We start from the raw sequence: 25867 nt of genomic DNA, 5'->3' as shown, positions 1-25867 counted from the left end.
CCGGTTCTAGTCAGACATGCAGTTCAATTAGTTAAATTAAAATGACAGTTCGTGTCTTCCTTCAGGATCTAACGAACATCATGTTACTAACAATTGGTTTATTCATTCAGAAAATCGAAGCAGTATTTTAGGAACCGGGGAATCGGTAACGCTCGAGCGGGCTTAGGCATGAAACTGGGCCTGAATGGGCTTAAAATATTGGCCCAATTTCACCACAGCCCAATCGGCCCAATTCATACTGTAAATGTGATCATGTGCATACCACTTCATGTAATCAAATCTATAATTACCTGCAGTCCTTTAAGAGCACCATGGCTCTCTTCTTCGCCAGATGCTCCACAAGAAAAGAAACGGCAGTTCTCTCTTTCACCAAAGTCGCACCGTCTTTTGTCATCCCTTGAGGCATATATTAACAAAACCCAAAAATGAAGCAGCCGGTTACTGGATGGATCTCAATCTTCATTCTTACTCATGATCATGAAAGCACCGCAAACCCCACTAATGCCTTCACATTATACATTCTGGAGCAAGTTTGAGACAAATAAAAACAATGCCATTATCATTCCCACAGCCATTTAAGACTGCTGCAAGACAGAACACGCCTTTACTCCAGGGAAAACTCCCGTGGATTGCGCCAGGAAATTATTAATTATCCATGTTACAGGAAAAATTCAGATCATATTACTGTACACAGTCGATGAACTGACCAGAAATTACCGAGTATAGATTACCCTATTGAGTGTTCCGTATATCATGTGGATAAGACTCGCTCTCGCTAGAGCAGGAGTGCTCTCCGAGAAACTCGGACCTCAACCGCATCAGCAGCCTGCCGAGATAGTTCAGGCCTTCCCCTTCCCTTCCTCTGCCCCAGAAGAGGTCGTGTGGCGAAGCTTTAACGAGAACAGACCCCACAGTGGATAGCAGCATGGAATTCAGATGAGGGTATACTGAGAATTTGCACTTTAAAGCTCGATACATCACATTGATCCTTATACTCTCCCAATTGGTTCTCACCTGCACCAAAATTTCCTCTCATTAAACATGTCTATAATTTATATGCGTTTAGTTCCGACTGAAATTTATCAAAGGTCTGACTGAGCAATGGGAAAACCACTTCTCTCTCTCCATTGTTGAGCAATGCTCGGGTCTATTTTGGATCGCATGAATCATACGATATCCTACCTATCAGGACCATGCTCTGCTCCTAATTGTCCCGAAACAAAGTTCGGCTCTAATTCTCCAAGTAATCTATCCAGTCTTCCTTTCCTTGGCCACTTTTATGTTCAGCTAATTGAATTCCTATTTTTAAATAATAGATGTTCTATATTACTTCTACAAATCCTCTTGAACCTGCTGAGGAACTCCAATTAAATCATGAACACGTAGCTTGGTTGATCAATATCCTATAGGGTGCCAAAAATCATGATTCACTTGAAGTACAGAAGCCTTACAAGATCAGGATGCCACTGTACTTACAAGATCAGGATGCCGCCTCTGCACAAGCCTCCCCAACCTAGCTGCCTCCTCTGGACTTTTTGCGGATCTTATCTCTTCAACATATGCTTGGGCCCGAGGATTATCAACTCCAACAAATTTGTGTGCCTAAAAAGGGAAAAGTTTTCAGAAAGTTCCTCCAGAGGACCCATCAATGATTTTAAATGCGTAGAATAGAAAAGTGGGGAAATACACCACCTGATAGAAGTGCTCCACACTCGACCAAGTGGCATAGTCACCATTCTCATCAAGCATTCGAATAGGATGAGGAGAGAAGTTAGAGAAAGCCCCATAAGGATCCCATGCTTTGTAGAAGAATATGACATTTGGTTCACATGGAGTGATGGTGTGGTCGATTGCAGAAGTCTCGTCTATTGATGGCATGACAGGTGTAAGGTCTGGAATTGGCTGAAGAAACCCACTGACAAGCATGTCGGGTCCAACCTGAGAGAGAGTAGAATTATTCGACTCATTCCCGAGGGATGAAGAAATCAGATGGCATTGTTAGAGGATCTTCAAATGACTTCAGCAATTTTCAGCTTTCGGGCTCAGCATATTTAGATTGGAAGATGCATGATAAAGCTATTTGAAGGAACATGAGAAAATTTTGCACTTCTCCAAAAGGATCAATTAATTTGGAAAATTTTCTTCGTTCATAGACATCTCAATTTATAGTATATATTAAAAGCTAAAAAAGCACAAGAAGAACACAAATAAACCGCAAACCTGTTCATAGGAAACGTCAATCAGATCTAGGGCTTGTGACATCTCCACCATCCCAAGTTCGCCCACAGGAGATGGTGCATTCCTTCCACCGATAATTTTAGGAGCAACAAATGCATATACCTGCAAAATGATCAAATCTTACTTTCAATTATCGTAACATGCAACCGTGTGTTTGATTCTGCAAAACAGGTAGTGCTTTCCAAGTTCACCTATGGAAGAATCGGGATAACAAGAACACAAAAGTTTTAAGACACATTACAATACATTTTGGATCAGAGGCATATATCAAGAACCACAACCTAAGACATTTTTCCATTATTTCAAATCTTTCAACATCAGAAAAATGAAGCAGTTAAATTCATCCTAGTTCTTTAGAATAAAACAGAAGTTTTCAGCCGAAGGGTGTCACAGTAGAAGGAAAGAAGAAAATACCTTGTGAATTACACCTGACGAAATAGCAGATGCAGCCAGCGTTCCTCCACACTCCCATAAAATGGCAAGGTACCCACGGTCGTAGAAATATTCCATGACATCCCGGGGATTTAAAAAATCAAACTCCACAACCTCAACACCTTTGGAAGCTAAATGTTTCTGGAAACTCCTCCTAGCACCCTTCTGGGTCACCACTATTGTAGGCACTTCAGAGATGTCCCAGAGGTTTGCTTCCTGTGGAAGATTGAGAGTCTGTGACATCACGATCCTCATGGGCATGTGCCCACCTCCATGCCTCGCAGTTAACCGTGGATCTGTTTGAGAGCTACAGTCAAAGAGCAAGAAAATAACAGCTTATCCAATCAAAGTTGAAATTTCTAGTATAAAGTACTTACTGTCTCTACGTACGGTGTTTCCTCCCACAATAACTGCATCACAACGTCTGCGCAGTTCAGAGACTCGATGTCTAGATATTTTGCTGCTTATCCATTCAGCATGTCCGCTACTGGCAGCAATTTTGCCTGTTTCCAATCAGACAGGCAGCACCCTTGTGTTTAGGCATTCTCAATTAATTCCACTCTCTATGCTTCAAGAAAAACATAAGAACTTGAGGTGGAAGAATCGAGATGTAGAATGTTTACCATCAAGGGTAATGGCATACTTCAGAACAGAAAACGGGACCTGAGAAGCTGCTCTATATATCAAATGAGCATTAACCAGGCGACACGACCTCTGCGCTTCCTGCAGCATGTGACACCGAAAACCCATAAACACAAACTATACCACAAAATGGTATTTTGGCAGATATTCTAAAGCTCCACATGAATTAGAGATATTACATGAATTGCAGCAGTACCTCAACAGCTTTACTCAGGAGATCCTCTCCAAGAACATCAACCCGAACTCCTTGGCTTCTCAATGCAAGCACCGCATTTCCACGAAGATGCTGAAGCGGGTGCCTCATCCCGACTACCACTCTTGCAATTCCTGCCTAGTTTTTATACTAAATGTCAACTACCCAGTGAATCAAAGCTCATTTTCTTTTCAATGTCCAACCTGATCCTAATCAGCTCAATATAACCGAACTCTTCTTCTCCGATAATCAAATTCTTGAAGTATTTGATTACTATCAACGGAAAAGAGGCGTTTGGTTGTTGGTTGGACAGACCTGGACGAGAGCGGAGACGGCAGTGTGATCGCCGTGGCAGTCGCCGGGCTCCATGTTGAGGTAAGCGGTGGCGCCCCTGCAGACGTCAATGCCGGCAGCCTCGACGGCCTGAACCTCCGCCGACTTCGTGCCCTGGGCGTACAAGTAACCCTCCCCGACCACATTGCCGCTAGGTGTGGCGATCACGCAGCCAAAATAGGGGTGAGGGGAGGTGAGGCCGGCAGACTTGTCGGACAAATCGGCGGCGAGGCGGACGAAGTTGGCCTCGAGGGCGTGGGTGCAATTGCCGTGGCTGGACCTGCTGGTGGCCGTGGCGGCAGTGAGCCGGCAGAAGATAGGCGGCGGGGTGAAGAACGACAACGCCATTCTTTTCCGCTGACTTTGACCAAATAAGAGAGGATTTGTTGTATTTATCTGAAAATCCGAACTGAAACATGACATCTGCTAGTTGGCAACGGCATGCCGTTGTCATGCCGTTTTCCATTTGTTTTATTGTAAGTAATTATAAGAAATATTTTAGGTACTTCCTCGCGTCATATGACGAGTACTCTTTTATATGATTAGGAATCATCTTCGGTTGATGTGAAAAGTTTTAATATTAAGAGAACTAGTTGAGTAGCTACGCATTGCACAGGCAAACCTAGAAATCTAATACGTAATTGTACTAAGTAGCAGTTAATGTTATGAAGAATTAAACATATATTATTAAGAAATATTATTTACGTAAATGTTAAATTATTTATGTTGTAATATGTGATTGAACTTTGTTTTACTTTGTATATCAAATTTATGCTGAGAAATTTATATTTTGATTATATTTAACTAAATTTTTTGTACAAAGGAAAGGTTTAAAATGAAATTAGTGCAAATAGAATGAAATGTAATGGTATTCACAGAGAAAATGTAATTTTCTTGTTGATATTGATGCAGATAAAATATAGTTGTGATATTCAACCTCTAACGTAATTGAAACTTGTATTTGACATATATGTTTTTTTTCCATAGAAATTATTATCCTAATTATTCTAAACGTTAAATGAATGCAAATAAATGCTAAATGCTAATTATTATTCTAATTATCGTCCTAATTATTCTAAATATGGTATGCTATCAAAAATATGTGAAACAAGAATATTCCTACTCTTAGTAGCTCTAAGTAAATAATCGTCTATATTATCATCGAAAAAAATCCTCTATTGACCTATGCAAAATGAAACAAATTGATGAAAGATGCAGTGATGGCATTGAATATGCATTTGCCATAATTATATTTAGGTAATATTACACTATATATAGCGACTCAAACGTTTTCTGACGGATTTACTTGGAGTGGAGAGCACGCAAAGACTTTCTTTAATTAGCAAGAAAGTTCGCTTCTGCCACTTTGCCCACGATCCCCACTTCAAATCAACCAGCACAACAATCAGGGGAGCTTGGACGCCTATAAATACTAGTTGATATCTTAAGACAACAATAAAAACTCAACACACAACTATTGACATATTTTAGCTTAGTTTAGCTCGAGAGCATCCTCCATCTTATCTGAGGAGTATGGTAATTTAGATAACCGAACTTGTAGTGGCATAGCTTATCCCCCAACGACTCAAGTTCAAAGTCTGTGGTGGTAGAAATATTCCTCAACGACACGGTCACGACTCCATCAATCCTTGTTTAGGAAGATTGTCACCTTCCCACGACATTTGCTTTCGAGCATGTCAACATGGTTACAATTTTTTCAAATTATTGAACTTGGGCGAGTTTGATTCAAGATTTTTCAGAGCCTAAACAACATATGTCGATGGAAAGCAGAGCATGTCATTCTCTGTAACTTTGTTTCGAATTTGTTATATTTTAATGTTCCAATTGTAATTCTCATATTGTTATTAAACATCGTAATTCATTTTCATTCAATTGCTTTGCAAATGCGTATTTCTCTCTATTGTCACAAAGTCCTTGTAGGTAAGGCATTACCTAAAAGAATCAATAAGGTCTGGACTTGAAAGAAGTTATTCGGAAGACTGAAAATTGAAAACTGCATTCTCTAATATGTCAAAATCCACAAACAATATGTATAAACAAATTTTGGAAGGGGCATGCAAATTACTTTCTTAATAATAAATTAATACCTTAATCTTGCGCCTTAGACCAACTTGGCCTTCTCAACATACAATGAGCTTGATAGATAGAGCTAAGCTATCGGAGTGGTGATGAAACGGAGGAGAAATAGAAGATTTTAGAGAATGGTCTAGGCCCATGGGTTGTTTGTGAGAAAGAGTATGACTGTTTAAAAGTTGTCCAACAAGTGAAGTGTTTCAGATATATATATATATATATATATATAGGTCATCTCGAGGTATAGTTTTAGTCGGTCAATCCAGTAAATTGGTACCCAGAGTGGTTATTTTGTTGGTGTGTATCTTGGTATTTAGAAGTTTAACAGGTCTTGACTAATCCAATTTAAGTTGGGTCTGCTCATTAAGAAGTAAAGCTCTCCCAATTAAAGATTTTTTCCATTCACAAGATTCGAGCCCAAGACCTTACTTAAAGAAAATAAGTGTTGAACTGCTTGAAATAACCTTATTGTTACCTATAGTGATTATTTATTAGTGCTCTATTGTCCACACCAGAGCTCTTCAAGTATCGCAAATCCTTATATGAATTAACTCTTAGAAATAAAAAAAAAACTAAAAACGTTAGTTTTCACATATGTTGTCTATCTAGAAGCTGTTTTATTTTGTGATATAATCGTTGAAAACATATTTTTTGCAGCTTTTCGCTTTTCAGTTTTCAATTAGAATTTAGCTACACAATTAATTAATCTCACTTCAAATAAAAGAATATTGCATTGTCTGAAGAGATAAGCTAGCAATTCGTGTGTACCTATTTTTTCATATCTGATGGTCGCATCACTTGTTACTGAATATCAAAGACATAATAAGATGGGACTACCTACAAAACTAAAGAGAGAATGAAATATCCGGCCGAAGAGGATCGTATGTAACTCGAGCTATAATCTACGGATGGCAGGTGAAATCCCGATCTAAAATATGGACATACTGAAATATAACTCCTCGGGCCTAACATCAGAATGCTATACAAAGCATCCCTCCACCAAGTAGCCCCAAGCCAAGCATACATATGTTTTCTCAATAACAGGCACAGGTTGGAGAATGGCTCAGCCGGCGTGAGCAATCTTCTCCCTCGCTAGCTAAAGTACGATGACACCATCAGAAGATCGAAATGCATGATGCTGCTGCTTTCCTTTGTAGGTCTTTATAATTACAAGCTAGGAAATCCGAACATAATGCTCTTCTATTTACTCCTTTTTCGGTTACAAAAGAGGCCCATGAACCTTATTTACTCCTTTAATCTGCCCTACAATAATCATCATTTTCAATTTTTATAGTATTTCTTCCTCCATCCCGAAGACCTTCGCCAGTTCGTTCTTCTCTGTTTCGACCATGATACCATCTCATGACCGTGGTACTTCTTCTCTCCATATGATCATAAAATGAAAAGTTTTCTTATTGAACAAGAAGTCGTAGCAATATGCCTCATGTCATGTATGACGTATTTCCCTTAGGCTTTGTTTAGAGGAAAATTTTCCCTAAAATCCTATGTAAAGAGATTTTGGAAAACTCTCCTCTCCCAGCATCCGCTCAATGGTGAAGTACGATCCGTTGCTGATCGGCGTAGTAATTGTCTCAAGATCCTAATCGCCAACTTCGCTGCAGCATACGGACGAGGTATAAACAACTCGGTCGACATCCACAGAGATCCTGCAGAGGGGATTGAACATATGAATAATATAGATCTTTAGGCTGTATCTTCTTCAACACTCCTTTGTAGCTCATTCTGATTCTTGGTATGTAATGTAAAAAGAATATCATTTTATTCATTCACATAAGTGTGATGTGAATCTCTTGTTATGGTGCAATTGATATGAATTGTTGTGGCTTTTGGTCCATCAAATATTCTTCAAGTGTGAGCAAAAATATGAGCATGGAAATTTGATTATACCATCTCTCGAGACTTCAAAACCAGAGAGGAAACTCGAAACTAATCATCTAATCTTCCATCTCAAAGCAGTACGTACATCGCACCTTAACTTTGATTTGGATTGCAAATCGCTTTGACAGATGATCAATAAAGCGGCATTATAATAAAGCAGCAGTATAAGTAAACATTATTAATCGATAGTAAAATTTTTATAACCTCATCTCCTAATAAGATTAATCGATATCAAAATGTTTATAACCTCATCTCCTAATAAGATTCATCTTTTTGCAAACTTCTTGATTGGCTGAATCATGCTATATCTACCCTTAATTAGCAGGATCCAGCCGTCGTGATATGTTTCAAAAATTCAATGATCAAAACTAGCTGCATATTCATTCGTTTTTGTGCTACTAAAAAGAGTCGCATTGTCGACCAAGTCAGGATTTACATTGTGGCCATCATAGGTTTCGAGCCTTGTACTTCTATAAATCTTGAACAATAATTCCTTAGAGAAAAACACATCATTTTAATCATTTTGGGTCACGCTACATTCGGTATACTCATTTGATTTATTAACCCTACAAAAACTTACTCAATAAGTCAGAAGGTTACTGCCGGTATCAGAGCTCACCGGCGACATTCTCACTCCTCTCTCTCTCTTCATTATAGAGCGAGGAGGGCGCCCCATCAGGAACCCGCCGTCCCTCTCCCAGTTTACTTTTTTTTTTTCACTTTATTTGATTGCAAAAATATTATAGTGTGTTTGCTTTAGAGTTGAATTTTAATTTTAATTGGTTTGTAATGATTGTGATGTTAAATTATGAGAAAAAAGTGTGAAAAAGTAATAAATAATTAAGAGAATTTATTATTAAATTTTTTTTTTCTGAAAATTGAATAAAAGTTAAATTTTGGAGCACTACATTCATATCCTAAATTATAATGTCATGTTTGGTTTTAGAATTATTTTTTTAATTCTACTCCATTCTATTTCAATTAACTACACTTATCTTCAATTCAACAACATAATTATTATTTTTCTATTTTTTTAATTTTTTTTAATTATTAAATTTAATTTTTAATACTAAATTCTCTCAACTATTCATTTTTTTTCACAATTTAACAGTACAATTATTACTTTTTCTTAATTATTCATTACTTTTTCATAATTTTTCCCATAATTTAACAACACAATCGTTAAAATCCAATTAAATATATATAAAGTTAGAGGTGAATTGAGCTTAACTTAACTCTACTCTACCCTAATCCCAAACAAGTCAAGACTTTACATCATAACTATCTGTGACACAGATCAATCATATATCTTATTATTAGCCACTGACACTGACTAAGAAGATAGTAGACCTTGATATGGCCTCCCCAAAGATTGAGGTGGTCAGAAAGAGATCAAATTCCATACCGAATTATTTACTCAGCCCCATGAAAGTTAAGCAAGCAGGTCGGCAGCAACCCTTCTAGACTATTCAAATATATAAATTTAACAAATTGTAACCAAGAAAAATAAATATGTGAAAATTTCATTTTAGTAACATTTTAAAACCATAAACTTTTTATTTTTATTTTAATAACAATTGAAACATGAAAATGAATTTTTAATCTAAATTGCTAAAAACATAAAGACCTTTTTCACAAATATACGTTCACTTTTCCACATCTATTCAAAAATACTCTGGTCCAAGCACACCATCTGAGTCGGAATGAAGAGGGTCGGCATACTGATTCTAGCCAAAAAATTCAAAAGTTGAACGCATCAAGTAAAGAGAAATGGTGGTATTTGGGAAAGAAATCTGATCATAAATCATCGCTGACATATGGTTCAGTAGTCATCATCATCATATTGTCATTGCAGGCATAATATCCGAAACTAAGCATAGAACGATAAAGTTCAAGATGTATATAGTGAAAAAAAGAGGAAAGGCCACTAAACGAGAGTAGTATCTGTCCCGTGTTATTGTTAAGTCCTGGGACTGCCTAATCCTCCTCCTCTGCTTCTTCAAGCCAATTGATAAATGGTTCCAAGGCTTTCACAAAGGTTTGCCTGCAGCAAATTCAGAGCAAAATTCGTCAAATAGGAGGAAAATGATCCCTATATGCTACAAGGTGTATAGAAGGGGTTCCAATTTCTATTATCACGTCACAGTCATACTTCTTTAACATGCTCAATCATTTCTAAACGCGTCTAGTCGTCCCACAAATTGCTAATACTGTTATATATAAATAAACTAAGACAATTAACAACATTACCACCTCACAATCTTTCTATTCCTGCAGTTTTTTTGTCGGATTTCCCAAGTAACATCAACCATATCTCCTCAGAAAAGGCGAAATCAACCAATTTAAAAAACAATGTACTTTTTTTTCGGTAGGAAAATGGGGCAAGAGCTCATTACAAAGTAAAAAACAAGAAGCTACAAAGGCAGGGTAAAAAACAATGTACTAAATCAACAAACTGCATAAGGAAAAGATAAGTTGCGCACCTCCCCCTGGAGTTTGTTCCCTTGCGGAACCAATGGAGAATGGTGTCCTCAGCAAGCACATCTTGATCGTAGAGGTTGCGAATTATTTCTGGGAATAACTTCATCAGCTTTGCATCCTCGTAGCATTGAATTTGGACCTTGTAAATAAGTTCAAGCTCGAGCTTCCCGCTGGTACAGAAAGCATGCAAAAGCTTTGCCCATGTTTTCACCTGGACCACAGAAAAATCGAACAAAAGTTCAGTATGAACGAGAATGCTCACCATGTCTCTTGGTTGAAATATAAATTACTTTTTTCATTTATTATGAAAGCAAAGACAAGTTTCATACTCCCATCCAAAAACACATCACAATCACCAAACAGGAAAAGCATTACTACCTTGACATAGCTTAAGCAACTCGAACAAAGAAAAAGGTGCCCATTTCGAATATTGCAAAATGAGAAGCCATATGACAGAATGTACCTGACGCAGAGCAGCATTGGCATTCTGCTGCTGATTCTTCCCTGACCACTGAACAGCATCCATGATAACATCCCACAACATGCGCACGACCTCAATATCAGGAAATTTGGCATCTCGGACTTGCTGCTTCAAAGTTTCGATGACTTCATCGACATCGACTTCTTCTGCTATCTGAGTTGTCAGGGAAGATTTCATTTCCTTCAGCTTCACCTCAAATATTTTCTTCTCATTGTATTCGACCAGCATTGTCAGCCCTTCTTTGCTGAGAATCATAATAGCAATCTTAGAATTGGCAAATTTAAATTCTCTACCCGTTTCTATGCTTTATTTACATGGGAAGACTCAACGGAGTTTGAAAAATGAACATTTTCTTTTATATATGCATATACAATTTCCTAATCCTCCAAATTTGTGGGTGTTTGGAGGAAGAATAAAGTTAAAACAAAACGAAAGAGCTATTAAGTTGTGCCTCCATTTCACAAAGAAAGAACTTTTAGATGAGCTCCACAAGAAATCAGAACCAAAAAGTATGTCATGAAATTGTACTCACCTGAAATGCTCAGAAACAATTTCAGCAGAGCGCTTTGTCGGTGGAAAGAAGTCGAGCAGATTGTCTTCCACCTTGCCCCTCTTCAGTATCGATATCAAATCATCAAGGTTGTTATCTACGAGGTATTCCTTGAAGAAATCAGTCATGAAAGAGAGCACTAGCCCCTTGGCCACGAGATTGTCCTTGAGCAGAGGCTGGAATACAGTCTCGGGCGGGAGCCCAGACAGCTTCTGGGAGAAGGCCAGGGCTGTGAATATGGCGAGCTTCTTCCTCTCATTCTCCTCAAAGAGCTCCAAGGACTGAAGGAATCTTTGCATGACATTTTCGAGATTTTTAATGAGGAAGGGCTTCCGGCGCAGAATCTTCTGTATGTATATCACAGATGGCAAAATCACTTCTCGACTGGCCTCACACTCTAGAACAGAGTAAGGGTGGCGCTCCCCCTCCTCAGGTTTGATAGTTCCAGTTTGGGTACGCCCTCCAGTGAACACAACCTGCACAGGCAACTTCTTTAGGTCTACCATGACGAAAATGGTGAGTACTCTACCAAAAAGGACACATGTAGCTTATAGAACAACTAGTGAAATGAAATCTAAAACAGTTCTACCTTGTAATTGTTATTTTTGCAATTTCCCCAACCCCAAAATATCCAAATTTTCAAAAATAAAAATAAAAATGCTACAACTAACACGACAATGATGGAGGGTCCTATGAGCTTTCTGCTAAATTTGTAATTACATAGTCAAAGACCCACAACAGATAAGAGGAGGAATTATTCAATATTTGGGCTTCTAGAATATGGCACCCTTGGAGCTTTTTATTTGATGGTATTGGAAGACCCAATGAAATCTCAACTTACAAACCTAAACCTGCTCGGTCATTAACACATCTGAAAACTATATATGTGTAGTCAATAGTTGCAAGGCCCAACTTTTGCAGGTCATATCAACACAATGAACATGCCAAAAACAAATTCAATGGAAAGAAAGAATTATCAGAGCTCTCAAGAGGCCTGCCTCAAAAAAGGTGTCACCATATCTTGAGAAATTCAGGTCGGAAGATTCAATGCTCTTGGCTACGAGTTCCTGCCACCATCAATTGCTTAATTAAGTAAAGGAAGGAGCAAATGTTAAAATCTTAAAGTGGGTATTGAATAACATCACATCATTTGGCTGAAATTAGTAGATTACCAGATCACCAGCATTCTCCAAATAAATCTGGACCACTGCATCTGCAAAAGCTGCAGGGTCCAAAGGAGCTGCGATGTTCCGTTTGCGGGTCTTAATCCGCGCACCACTGTGGTTAAAACAACAAGGAAACACTAGATAGTAAGGCCAATAATCTCGAAAATATTGAAACAATAAGGGAAAAACAGTGGCAGGGCTGTGTAAATCTGCTAGTGCAATCTTAAAAATCCTGCTATAACAATCAGAAGAAGATCCTTACAGAAAAATATTGTATCTCATGACAGTATCAGTCTGCTGCCTTTACTTTAAAATAGGCAGATACGGTTTCTAAAGGCCCGAAATTAGCGGGGGTTTAACAGGTCAGATAGTAGCCAATTTGCCAGAAGAAGAAATAATGACGTAGTAACACACTATGGACTGAACTAGAACTTCAATTATTAGAGTTGCAGACAGATTCCCTAAAGTTAAAAAGACTACATATATCCCGGGGAAGACGAATTTTCTGAAAAATAAGATGTTCCATATTTGATTCCCAATTGATCGTATAGAGTACTGAAAACGACAGCAAAAGAACACAGCAATAACAGCAAAAGAGTGTATTAGGGAGTCATAGCAGACAACTTGAGTCTCGAGTGGATATCTATATATGAAAGTATGCTTCGAGATTTAAAAAACATAACAGAACATAAATCGAACATGAGAGGGAAAAGGAAGAAAACATACCCAAGAGTGGGTTTCTCCTTCGAGCTGCATACGAACAAATAAAAAAGTCATTAAACACTCCCATTGACAAAATCTCATAACTTTGACTGAAAACTCCACGGAAACTCACTGAAGTCATGAACTTTATTGAACAAGCTCATCAACTAAAAGCATATAAAACAAGAATTACTGAACTGGGACACATCAAAGACAAACATAATCCACCAAGAAAGCTTCAAGCAATACATAGTCAGAAAAATTTCACGCGAATCAGATAACTATGATTCAAAGGGGAGTAATTCGGTGACAAATCAAACGGATCAAAGGTGGGAAAGTTGGGTTCTTGGCATATTCCAAAGTGGCATGTCAAAGGTAAAAAAGGAAGTGGGATATTCAGTGAATAACAAACAATAAAGAAAGGCAATTCAACATACCCTTAATCAAATCAATCCCATCTGAACACACAAGAATCACTAAGCGAGACGAAATCGAATTGATCAGAACGAACAGATCCATTTATGCCCAAAGGAAAATCGAAGACAGAAGGTTAGGAGGATGCAGGGGGAGGGAGGGCTCACCTCATAAACCAAGATAAGTGGAGATCAGAGAAGAGCTCGAGTCCTGAGAGATTGCTTATCAGCGCTTGTCGGGATAGAGAGAATTGGGAAAGGGGGAGAGAGAGAGAGAGAGAGAAAGAGGAAGGGGTGATGCTCTGTGTCCGGACACGAAGGAATTATTGAGATTTGAGATTCATTCAGACTGAGAGAGAGAGAGAGAGATGAACGACAAACAAAGATATTTCCTTTTTTTAGTTTTTGACTTAATTTTATAGTTAATTTCGCTTTGCTCCTCGAAGTTTGAGCTCAATATGCTGCCCGCAATTTCAAATGCTTCCATATATCACTCTATAGTTTAGGTTCACCGTGACGTATATTGTGGCAATTAGTCGTTAGCCTGTTCAGATTTCCTGATTCATATTGACCGGACAACCATCTTCATGAAGGAAAAAAGAAAGAAAAGCGAATTTTAGTTCATTTCACCCTTATTCTATGAAAATCAGTAGCATTAAGTTAAGATTGTGCCTACTAGGATTTTTCCTAATCTGGCATAGGAATTGATGAGTCATGTCCTAATATAGTAGTTCAAGCAAGAATTCAATCCGATAATGATATTTTTTTGTCATTAAATAGCGTTTCATTCTCCTCCTACTTATGTATTCGTATTTGAAAGGGGATGGAATGCGGATCATCCTAAACTTAGGGATGATTATTGAGGCAACTCGAGGATGATTGAGAACTGATGCAAATTTTGAGGGGGCAAATTTGAAATTTAACATTTTGTCAAGCAAGCACCGAAAGGGAAAAAGGGGCTAGTTCTACACGTTATATATATGGACAAAATTGACAATTTGATCCCTGAAACATACACCTCATGGCAAGTTCGTCCCTGAAAGATTTTGTGTGTACTAATTGGTCCGACCGTTTGAAACGTTTGAACCAATGGGTCTTTCCGTTCGAAAGATTGCAAGTCCCTGACGGAAACGCCTCTAGATGCCGTGAGTCTGTCAAATTGGTCGCCCCTGCTCCTCTTCTCGGTTTCCCACTCCAAATTGCCCCAAATCGAGCAAACCCTAATTGAGGAGCAAACCCTAATTGAGGTGCCTATTTCCGATTCAATCGTCAAATTCCCCCAAACGCCTCTAGATTTCTGCAATTTAGTGTCTCGCCCGCAATTCAAAGTTGAAATCGTGGTTGCTAGTGGTTGTTTTCAAGTGAAAAGTCTGATTGTTGGTTGCCCGTGAGCATCCTCTGCGGGAGTTGGAACTTGATAGTGTTTTGATCATCCGTTGCGGGTGTTCTGGTACGTTATTTTCCAGTGAGAATCCTGATTGTTGTTTTCTGGAAAGCCTGATTGTTGATCGCTTGAAGGGTGTTCTGTTTCGTTGTTTTCCAGTGAGTGGCCTAATTGTTGGTCGCCCGTGATGCTTCCTCATTGTTCGTTCGATGGCTCGAAGGGGTGTTTTCTGGTGAGAGGCCTGATTGTTGGTCGCTGAGAAGTGTGATTGTTGGTCGCCCGTGATTTTTTGAAACAGGTGCTCAGTAGTCCAGATTTTTATTCGTAAAATTGAGGGTGGAGACATACAAACTTCTTCTAATTTGCTTAGTTCTTTTCAGGTTTCTTCATTGGAACTTCCCCATCTTCAAAACCTTTGGAAGCAGAAGCATGCTCCTTGTATTGTATGTATCCAACAAATAGGTAACTGTATTCATTATTTTGGTTAGTAGTGGCTTGATATTAACATGTGCTGCTTTGATAGTCTGATTAGGTAACTGTATTCAATATATGACGTCTGATTAGCACCTGAGAGAGTCTGCATGATCATCCATGAAGGGCTATTAGTTTGTTTACTTATCCCTCTCTCTCTATCTCTCTCTACTGAAGTATGTATTTCCTATTTGTTGTAAGAAACTTGGTTGCAACTTGGTCTGAAGAGTTTCCATCTGAATGGAAATGTTGTGCTTTGTTTACTTATCTTTGAAGTTTGCTGCTGAACTTGGTATTTACTTATCTTTGAAGTTTGCTGCTGAACTTGGTATCACATGTACTTGTAATTCTCAGCACATGTGCTTGACAAGATATGTTCGTAAAATTGCTTGCGTGCATTTGCTTGGTGCTTTGTTTAGGTGCTCTGTTTAGGTACCTGAATTATGTTTGCGTGTGTTTGCTTGGTCTGTTTCCGTGCAAGTGCTTGGTGCTTGTATTCTCAACACATGTATGTTTAATTTCCTGGTCCTGCTGTTCAGATTCTTAGCCCATTTGGAATCAACATTGAACAGAGACAGTACATGCAGAGAGAATAGAGACAGTGCAAGCAGAGATAACAACCCGATGAATCACAAAAGATATGGGAGGTGAGGGAAGCCATTGGAGTGGGACAAAGCAATATGTCCAAAAGTCCACGGCTTCTTCACCAGTTGAGGAATCAGTCAAACCCTGCAAGAATCTTTATTGTCAAATAATATTCTAGTTTTAGTCAATATTAAAAAATTATAGTTAATTGATAGGTACCTTCTTTGATCTGATATAAATTTTCAATCATTGTCACTGTATTGTCCAATATACCCCAACAAATTTGTCAAAAACCAACTCCATGTATCCCTACTTTCTTGCTCAACAACAGCTACTACAATTACATAGAAATGTTGATTGCTATCTTGAGCAACAGTAAACAGTAACTGTTTTCCATAATACCCCTTTAGAAAACACCCATCCAGCCCAATGAGGGGCCTGCATCCTTCTTTAAACCCCTGAACATTTGTATTAAAGCAAATGTATAATCTATCAAATGTTGGTGGCAGCTCTAGAGTAGATCTATGTACTTTCAAACCAAATGTAGAATTAGGATTCCGTCTCCTAAGCTCCTCATAGTAGTCCCACAATTTTTGATATTGCAACCTCTCAGATCCCTCTAAAATTTTTCTGGCCAACCTCATTACTCTGTATATTTGATAGTCATCCACGTGAATACCTCTATACCTTTTAAACCACTCAAAAGTATCATGTGCTGACATTGTCGGGTAAGATCTTAATTCATCAACAAATTGAGCAGCCAACCACTTCTTATTAGCTTGCATGTTTTTGAACCCCCTAGCACAAGTATGTGGCTCCACAAACTTTTTTATTTTGAAAGTTTTCACCTCATTACTCCAAGAATAGAATATCTCTCATTTGTACCCTTCCGATCTACACTTTGCCCCAACTATTTCATTGTCATTCTTCACAAACTTGAACACCATTCCTATTGCTATATTATAATCTGTCACAGCTTTCTTGAACATAGTTAAGTTTGGGAATAACATGTGTAACTGTAATTGAACCTCCCCAAACGTGACATTCTCATCAAACTCGAGGTACTTTCTCAACTCCTTTTCATCCTTGTCATCATCAGAGATACACTTGTCCACTAACTCTTCTGAAATATAGCCTTCCTCTTCGTCACTGGATATAACCATATCTGCTGTTGTTGGTGATAATTTAACAACTATCTCCTCCCCATTTTCAGATCTAATCAATCACCAAGATGCTCTTCTTCTTCACCCAAATGACCTTCAACATCGTCATAAAAGATACATTCTTCATCCCAATAAACCCCTGAATCTACATGTTTAGTACCTTCATACTCAAAATTATCCTCATGCCTATCTACATCATATCCTTCAAGATTATCCTCCTCACCAACCTCATAATCATTCCTTCATAAAACCAAACAATATAGTAAATATAAATCTAATACCAAACAAAAAGCATAAATAGATAGTCATCGATAGAGAGAGAGAGAGAGGCAAATGAGAGTCAGATTAAGTTCCATAAAAATGGAACACACAGACAATCAACAGACTTTCGATAGCCAAGGCATCAGAACATTGCTATGACCAGTTCCATAGAAACTAGGGATACGGCATTGCATTGAACTATATCAGGCGATTCATGGATGCTCTTCTCTGGTTCTCGGGTTCTCTGGTATCTCAAAACCGGGTTAGGTGATATTTGTGTTGGGATATTTCTTTCTACATTCCTATCTCTCCATCATCTCATGTGTTCAACTGTACTTGATTCCCAGTTTTAATTTTTAAGCATTGGCTACTTCATATGCGATACAATACAGAATGCAAGCTCATTGTTATATCTATTTATGCCTTCAGTTAGAATGTTTATGCATTGGCTGCAAAACGTTACATTTGTCCCAGAACAACCCATAAACAAACCAAAACCGCCCAAACGAAAAACCATTAATCAAGATTTGAACTGACCTGCTCCCCATGTGCAACAATCGGGCTTCTCACTGGAAAACAACACAGCAGAACACCCGCAAGTTCGGGCAGCAGAACACAGCGGCAGTCGGGCTTTTCACTGAAAAACAACCACTAGAAATCTTGCGGCGGCTGGAGGAAGTTCACAACTGAATTGGAAGAAGGCAGGGTTTGCTCGATTTGGGGCAATTTGGAGCGGGAAACCGAGAAGAGGAGCAGAGGCGACCAATTTGACAGACTCACGGCGTCTAGAGGCGTTTTCGTCAGGGACCTGCAATCTTTCAAACGGAAGGACCAATTGGTTCAAATGTTTCAAACGGTCGGACCAATTATTACACAGAAAATCTTTCAGGGACGAACTTGCCGTGAGGTGTATGTTTCAAGGACCAAATTGTCAATTTTGTCTGTATATATGTGCTAGATAAAGGGGCCCACGCATACGCGCTAGAATGGTTGTGATAATCGATAAAATTATTGTTATCACCCTAAAAAAATGATTTTTATCTTTATTATTGTTTATATTAAACATTATGATTGACTATTATTGTATATTTTCTTGAGAATTTAATATTTTTTTGAAGTGTTTCAACCAATATATTTTCTTGAAAATTATATATTTTTGTGCAAGTACCTCAATGAAAATGTAAAATAACCTAGTAAATTATGAACAATTTAATAGATTTATTATATTAGTATTTTCTTCTTCCATGATTGTAATCAATTTCAGCTCTGTAAGACGATGTAGTAACATAATATTGTGCCACTTATAACATGACTATTGGCAATCGAACGAAGGGTCACACAGGGAAACGTCTCCTTCATCCGACGTGATACACGATGTTTTGACTCGGCTTTTAGTATTTTATTTGCGATTCCCGATTGTGCAAATCTGAAATTGTGTTTTTTAATAAATTTTTAAAAAAGTTGAACATAGTTTCCACATGTTCCATGAGTTTTTGTAGAAAAATGAAATTTTCACATTTTCTTCTATCTATACTATTGAATATACTTTTTAGGATTAAAGTATTAAATTACTCATAAAAAGCAAAAACTTCGCACACATTCGCATATTCCGTACTTTTCTCTCCCTCTCCTCTATCATTATTTTGGATATTTCCGTTTTTACTTCTAAAAAATTATTGCTCCTTTTTTTGCTCATTTTAATTATTATTTACATATAATTTTATTTTTTAAATTTCAGTATCTAGTAATTAAAATTATAAAATAATTTGAAATAGTATATGCCCAATTCTTTTATTAAATTTATAGTTGAATATTGATTTCAGATATCATAATAAACAAATAAAATTATATTTTTTAATGATCCAGTATCTAGTGCGGATTCGCCTCTGGTAGATAAATTAATCCAACCACCTTTTCCCATTTCAGATTTGTTTGGCAACAATATTGGAGAATGGTTGTGAAGGTACCTTTCTCTGAGTTATTTTATATTGGATCTTATTTTTTGAAATTAACGTGGACATAATTTTTTAAAATAAATTAACAGTGAAACAAAATATTATTTAACATAACTAAAAAATTTGCATACAAGCATGTTTCCTCTTTGCCTTCATACTTTATAGTTTATAGAAAAGCAATGATTTAAGAACAAAAAGGAAGAATTGAAAAATAAAAAATAAAAGCCTGCTTTTCTTTGTGAAAAGGCATCCCCTAGCCATTAATTAAATAGTAGAAAGCGAAACAATTTTTTTTTCTTTCTAAAGAATGGAACTTAGTTAATAAGTCGGAGAACGACATGAATAGTCTCACTGATGAGTTTATCATTTTCATTGGCCAATCCTTCGCCCTATAAGTGAAGCCACTGCGTTCTGTCTTTCATCAGTTAAAGAATACTCAACATGTTAGAAGTTTGATTCATTACATGAGAAACCGGAAGCATCATCGAATATTATGAATAAACGGACAGTGGTTGCCACAAGGAATGCTATGATATACGATGCTCGATACCACTAACAGTCCAGTCCATCTTGTTTGGCTTTGCGGGTAGATCATCTTCCATGGCATCAACTGAACGCCTTAATCTTATGCATGTGCATGGACGAGCATACAACTGCAAAAAAGATGGTATCTCAACAAGTAGAGCTCTGACACTGGTAACCCTGAACGAGAGCAGAACACTATGTTCGGGTACTAACGTTTACACCGACTAATCGTGCATCAATCGGGATCATAAACTCAGAAATCTTGCATCCATTAGCGTGACATGGACTAACAGTAAATCACAGCAAGCGCCGACAGTTATGTTCTTTCAGAAGGGCTTACCTCAATGAGGAAAAAGATAGATAGCTAGGTTCGATCAACTTTGCCTTCCGGAGCACGATGACTAACGGTAAACAAAACTTGGAAATGAATTAAGTACAGCGCTAACAAACTTAGACACGAAGTAGAAGAGAATGCTATGTCCTTCTGAATCTGTCGCTTCTGAGCATATAACCATACGATGTAGAAACTAGGAATGACCCGCCAATATAAATTCTGGAATTTCCGGGAAACTAGGATAGCACTGGTGGGTAACAGCAAAGGGGAGATAACTGCCGCAGTATTGGACCGCCTCATTCCTAATTCATTAGCAACTCCATCACATGTTGAAATTAACCTGCACGAAGTGATTCTTGTACCGGTCTAAGCTGCCACAGGACAGTCCTAGCACGATCAGGATTGGGATAATACGTTTAAAAACGCAATCAACGGGAGCACGTGGCATCGAATTTCCACTCGATCAACAGCTCAAGTTACTCGTTAACCACTGCTTTCATTAACAAGAGCAATCACCTAGAGACGAGGCAACACGCCCATCCATCAAAGTTGAATTAATTCATCAGCTCAAGAAAAAATACCAAAGTTCGGTCCATGATCAGTATATTAAAAAAAATCAGACAGAACAGCCCGATCACCGGAGAAAACTACTGCATTTCGAAGCGATTTTCAGTTAAAGCCCAGGGCACTGCACAATAGAGAGGCGGAAGTCATTCAGAACTTACGACAAACACATTGTGCGCGGAGGCAGAGAAGTCCCCGGCCGAGCCTAAACCCCCTTGTCCTGTGGGCGAGCTTCATCGGGTCCCGGCTGGGTGTCCAGGATGATGGAGTCGCGGGCGGACGGGTGTTGGTGGGGGCTCTGATCTTCTTGGGCATTCATGAACCTCTCCATGTCCCTCAGTCTCGTCTTCACCACGAAAGTGACCAAAACTGCAACCCGACGGCAAAAGGGTCACTCACTGTATAGATAACATACATTTAGATATAGAGATGGAGGGAGGGAGGGAGTGGTAGGTTACCGGCGGCGGTTCCGATGGTCCAGAGCCAGAGGATCTTCAAACCGGGACTCTTTTCTCTCGCCATTTTTGTAATCCGTCCTCTCTTTAGCCCGAGGAAATACTTTTATTTATTTTTACTCATTAAAAAAAAAAAAAAGAGATCCTTACGGGACTTGTGTGCAGTAACAACTAGGAGTGTGCATGTTCGAGTATCATATTTTTGTACAATACTCAGATCATATCCTGTAAGGTATAATTTTCAAGATTTTGAAACTAGATCTTACCCAACTGAGTCACAGAACCAGAACTTTAACCTGTATTATATCACAGTTTTCGGATACCATGTTGGAACCTGTAAGTTTTTTTGTCTCGCTATATAAAACCAAAATTATATCCATAATTAGTAATTTATGCAAAACAAAATGTCGACATAGATTTAGATTTTTTTTGAATTTGTGACTGTATTTTTTAAATATAGGAATATCTGAATATAATTATATATATATATATAATGGGGAAATTATTATCCGGATCCATATATCAATTCATGTTCCGGTTCTGAGTACCCTATACGCAAGAACCAACTGGAACCCGTTTTTACCGGTTCTTTATTTTAGTACTCAGACTCTACCCTACTTTCAATACGGGCTACCCGGACCCTACCATAATGAGTAGGTTCCGATCGATTCCAAGTATACCCAGTATCCATGCACACTCCTAGTAACAACTCCATTTCTTTCTTTCACGTAGTCAGGTGGTGTAGGATTCATCGAAATGTTGATCCAATCCCATGGATCTATCTCTTTAGCCCTTGTTTGAATTGTATATGAATTATTTTTCTTGAGAAATATGTATTATGGATTCAATTAAAATTGACTGAATAATGTTACTTGAAATGTATTTTAGAACGAAGTAATCTTATTACAAAAGAATTTAAATTTTAAATTAAGGTCGTAAGTCTAAAAAGTTATTAAAAAATTCGGTAAATTGCACTGGTGGTCCAAAATGTTTTACAAATGTTTCATGATGGTTCAAAAAGTTTTTTTCGTTACATGATGGTACAAAATATTTCAAAGTTGTTTCATGATGGTACAAACCGTCAACTCGAGCTTGACACCGTCAAGCCGACGCTGATGTGGCTACTATGTGTCACCTCCTTGCTGACGTGGCCGAAAAATTTTAAATAATTCTAAAAATTTTAAAACTTTTAAAAATAATTTTAAATTTTAAAAACTTTTAAAAATAATTAAAAACTTTTAATTTAAAATTTAAAATAATTTTAATATTAAATTTAAAAAAATTTTAATATTAAATTTTAAATAATTTTAATATTAAATATTAAATTTTTTTAAATTATTTAAAATTATTTTTAAAAATAAAAAAATTATTTAAAAAAAAAAAAAAAATTTAAAATTTTTAAAATTTTCAAAATTTTAAAATAATTTTTTTATTTGTTTCTAAATTTTTACTCTTTTTTGTATTTTTTTTATTTAAAAATATATATATATATTTTTAAAATTTTTAAAAATAATTTTAAAATTTTCAAAAATAATTTTAAAATTTTCAAAAATTTAAAATAATTGTTATTTTTTTTCAAAATTTTTACTCTTTTTTTGTATTTTTTAATTATTTTTTGTATTTTTTTGGACTTTTTAAAATTTTATTTTGTCTTAAATGACGTGACGCACTATAATTGGTTCCACGTAACAAAAGTGACATATAGGATGTGCCACGTCAGCAAAATGTTAATTGATGGTTTGTACCATCATGAAACAACTTTGAAATATTTTGTACCATCATGTAGCGAAAAAAACTTTTTGGACCATCATGAAACATTTGTAAAACATTTTGGACCACTGGTGCAATTGACCCATTATTATACTACTAAGGTGAGAATCCACATTCCTACCCCAATAGTTATCTACTTTACCATTTGAGTTGAAATTTGCAGGTGAGGACGTAAATTGTTATGGTCCAACCAAACATGAGAATCATATAGGCCCGATGAATTTAATCAACTTTTTAGGAAATCCACATAGATTCTCACGTACCAAACGTCTCGTAAATATATTGAACTTAAAAATGTATCCCATGTCTCGAGTCGCATTTTCAATTATAGAGAAAACTTTCAAATTTTCAAAAGAATTCTTTAACGATATATTATTATAATGAAAGAAAAAAAGAAATGCAAGAAATGTTCATTGAGCCGTAATTGCAAAGTTAATTAATGTGGAGCAGAGGATTAGTAATTTGACTTCCATGGCGCAAGCACATCTCATGTTTCAATTTTTATATATTATAAATGATTGATTTTACTCATCTCCAGTTTAATTTTTCTTAGAATTTTCATATTAGGTGTCCATATGTCCCGACCTGAGATCGAGCCTTATCCTAATGACCGATAATGGCTGATCAATTCCAATTACGGAAGCGTGCAAAAACCTTTGAATTTAATAAATCACTTTTCTCATAGCTAGATTAAAACAAAAGGACTTTATACATTCGTTTGATCATTCAGAGCAAACTACAACATACATTTGTTTGATCATTCATAACAAACTACAACATACAGAGTACATTATAAATGTTCTATTAGCTCAACCTCTAGACATGACATAGCTGTACATTGGAGAGTATTTTTAATCTCTTTACAACCTCTGCACAATGAGTCTCTATCAAAAAGATCACCAAGGACTGAAAGACTCCGTTCAAGTACCTTCTATTCAAAAAGGGTCTTTGACCTTCTCCAAAAAGTTATTACAAAGCCCTATCCCGATCTCTCGAACCTCTACTGATTTGAAATATTTAAAATAAAGGGATGAGCTTAAAGCTCAGTGAGTTGATGATGCATAGTCGAAGCACGAATATTGAGACCAAGTAGGTGAAGATTAAAACAATCATAGCCACACTTACAAAGCAATTCAACAGTCGTTCCTCCCAAATCAAGGAGTAAGATCACTTACCTTCCATAATTTACGAAGGCATTAACTTATAACCAAGGTCACGGATCATAATTCAGAACTCATCAATGAATGACAACTGGCCAGTGATCCAATCATCCCTTTTGGCATACACTTTATAAATTTTCCCTATTGGGGACACTTAGTTCATTCCTTCCGAGGTATTTACCTCTCATTGGAGGCCTATTTAGACACGTGTATACTCATATATAAGCTACACAAATCAGTCGAACATAGCGAAACAACTCTTTCGATACCTTTATGTCAGAATATGGGTATATCATAAATCAGTCATATGTCAGAATCTTGACCCAAACCACTCAGCCTTCAATATATCAATTGTGCTCAGCTATACATACACACATCACAGTAGCATAATGGCCTTAATTTTAACAGAACTCAACTATCACAGACCTATTTTTCACCCAAACAATCTCATCAATTCCAATCATCGAATATACACATAATTTCAATCCTCCATTGAACCAATCAAGCTTAAGCAATCTCATCCTTTCTAACTCCTCCAGCTTAATACGAAATTAAATTCAATCAAATTAGAAAGAAAGAACCCTAGACTCCACTTAACTCGGTAAATACCTATCCTAAGACTATAGATTACCAACTTACCGATGAAGAACGCCAAGCCTAGCCCTCGTCTCTTATTCGATTTCGTGCTCAGCCCAAGTCGCCCTCTCTCTCTCTCTCTCTCTCTCCTGTTCTGATATTTCGATGCAAGGACAAAGCTGAAACGAAGGTCCTCCAAGCTTTTAAGTTTTGGGAAGGTCGGCTAGTCTTCGGAGAACGACCCTCGAGTTCAAAAATTATAGACTAACACTTAAGTATATTATAAAGACAGACTGACCCTCATAGAGGCCCTTTATTTTACACCATTTACTTAAGATATTTCATGTAAATAAAAAAATACCCCATTTGGATTCAATAAAAATATCTGAAAAATCAAATCTGAAAGGAATCAAAAGTCAAATTTTCAATCAAAGAATAAAACCAGAATTTCTGTATTTTTTTCGAATGTCAAATGCAAATCTACTAAGGTAAAACACATTGGAAAATTCATTAAAAATCATATTTGGTATCTATAAATATGGGAGAACAATTATCGGGAAAAAGTTTCTCAAGATTTAATCATTTTCAAAAATCTCAAAATATGGTCAAACCTTCCAGACTTAAACAGTTTCGGCACTCTTGAATGCACTGGCCATCCGAAACCAATATAAACTAAAGAACACTTAAATGAATACTATCGACTCAAATATACTATTTAGAAACTAATTTATGAGATTGGTTGCGGGTTTTGCACCGTAAGAGTAAAAATCATAAAACCAAATGCTACATTCGAAAGACTGATCTCTCATCAACTTCTAAAGAAGTGCCATGACATCATAATCTTGTGTCAATTGTTCTATTTATATCTATATCTATATACAATTATAAAAGTCGAGGTCACGAAGGTCAAAGCCAACATTCCATTAAGTGACTTTGTGATTGATCGCCGATAAAGTTGCGACACACGATGCAAATATATGGTGCCATGTCACAAAGAAGTCCGGAAGTCCACCTCTTCAATTTATTATAAAGTGAAGATC

The 25867-nt window shown here is 37.1% G+C and overlaps 3 protein-coding genes and 1 long non-coding RNA gene across 8 annotated transcripts; all 4 read right to left on the bottom strand.

Annotated features, from left to right (window-relative positions):
* Nucleotides 1-446: 446 nt before the first annotated feature.
* LOC116212470 (riboflavin biosynthesis protein PYRR, chloroplastic-like) lies at nt 447-4237 on the bottom strand. Its single transcript, XM_031547101.1, has 9 exons — nt 3821-4237; nt 3509-3643; nt 3294-3393; nt 3048-3173; nt 2653-2966; nt 2221-2340; nt 1693-1938; nt 1477-1602; nt 447-1014 (listed from the first exon to the last, which is right to left on the bottom strand). Exons 1-9 carry the CDS (start codon nt 4184-4186, stop codon nt 733-735), a joined length of 1815 nt encoding a protein of 604 aa, XP_031402961.1. The 5' UTR covers nt 4187-4237; the 3' UTR covers nt 447-732.
* A 5355-nt stretch (nt 4238-9592) lies between these two features.
* Nucleotides 9593-13954, bottom strand: LOC116211226 (protein krasavietz-like). Its single transcript, XM_031545508.1, has 8 exons — nt 13793-13954; nt 13236-13259; nt 12516-12621; nt 12342-12410; nt 11326-11819; nt 10776-11037; nt 10315-10523; nt 9593-9875 (listed from the first exon to the last, which is right to left on the bottom strand). The coding sequence occupies exons 1-8, from the start codon at nt 13795-13797 to the stop codon at nt 9809-9811; spliced, it is 1236 nt and encodes a 411-aa protein (XP_031401368.1). The 5' UTR covers nt 13798-13954; the 3' UTR covers nt 9593-9808.
* Nucleotides 13955-19786: 5832 nt separating this feature from the next.
* On the bottom strand, nt 19787-21486 carry LOC116210062. 5 transcript variants are annotated; one of them, XM_031543865.1, is made up of 3 exons: nt 21325-21486; nt 21028-21235; nt 19787-20096 (listed from the first exon to the last, which is right to left on the bottom strand). In XM_031543865.1, the coding sequence occupies exons 1-2, from the start codon at nt 21386-21388 to the stop codon at nt 21072-21074; spliced, it is 228 nt and encodes a 75-aa protein (XP_031399725.1). In that variant the 5' UTR covers nt 21389-21486; the 3' UTR covers nt 19787-20096; nt 21028-21071. The 5 variants fall into 5 exon arrangements, with proteins under 5 accessions (XP_031399725.1, XP_031399728.1, XP_031399727.1 ...); XM_031543868.1 differs by lacking the exon at nt 19787-20096 and adding an exon at nt 20217-20673; XM_031543867.1 differs by lacking the exon at nt 19787-20096 and adding an exon at nt 20217-20604.
* Nucleotides 21487-23777: 2291 nt separating this feature from the next.
* On the bottom strand, nt 23778-25056 carry LOC116210467. Its single transcript, XR_004157502.1, has 2 exons — nt 24891-25056; nt 23778-24091 (listed from the first exon to the last, which is right to left on the bottom strand). It is a non-coding gene; the product is annotated as an uncharacterized LOC116210467 (long non-coding RNA).
* Between the last annotated feature and the right edge of the window lie 811 nt (nt 25057-25867).

The sequence above is a fragment of the Punica granatum genome, chromosome 6 (assembly GCF_007655135.1).
Source record: "Punica granatum isolate Tunisia-2019 chromosome 6, ASM765513v2, whole genome shotgun sequence".
In the NCBI taxonomy this organism is placed as follows: domain Eukaryota; kingdom Viridiplantae; phylum Streptophyta; class Magnoliopsida; order Myrtales; family Lythraceae; genus Punica; species Punica granatum.
The sequence above is the reverse complement of the archived record's forward strand: the minus strand, read 5'-3'. Positions and strand labels throughout refer to the sequence as shown.

Coding starts and splice junctions, on each gene's coding strand:
- LOC116212470 (XM_031547101.1), bottom strand. CDS start 4,186: ATGGCGTTGTCGTTCTTCACCCCGCCGCCTATCTTCTGCCGGCTCACT. Junction 3,394..3,508: donor TCCTGAGTAAAGCTGTTGAG/GTACTGCTGCAA, acceptor CACATGCTGCAG/GAAGCGCAGAGGTCGTGTCG. Junction 1,603..1,692: donor GTGTGGAGCACTTCTATCAG/GTGGTGTATTTC, acceptor TTCCCTTTTTAG/GCACACAAATTTGTTGGAGT.
- LOC116211226 (XM_031545508.1), bottom strand. Junction 12,411..12,515: donor TGGAGAATGCTGGTGATCTG/GTAATCTACTAA, acceptor TGATGGTGGCAG/GAACTCGTAGCCAAGAGCAT. Junction 11,820..12,341: donor ATGGTGACACCTTTTTTGAG/GCAGGCCTCTTG, acceptor TTGCCTGTGCAG/GTTGTGTTCACTGGAGGGCG.
- LOC116210062 (XM_031543865.1), bottom strand. CDS start 21,388: ATGGCGAGAGAAAAGAGTCCCGGTTTGAAGATCCTCTGGCTCTGGACC. Junction 21,236..21,324: donor GACCATCGGAACCGCCGCCG/GTAACCTACCAC, acceptor GTCGGGTTGCAG/TTTTGGTCACTTTCGTGGTG.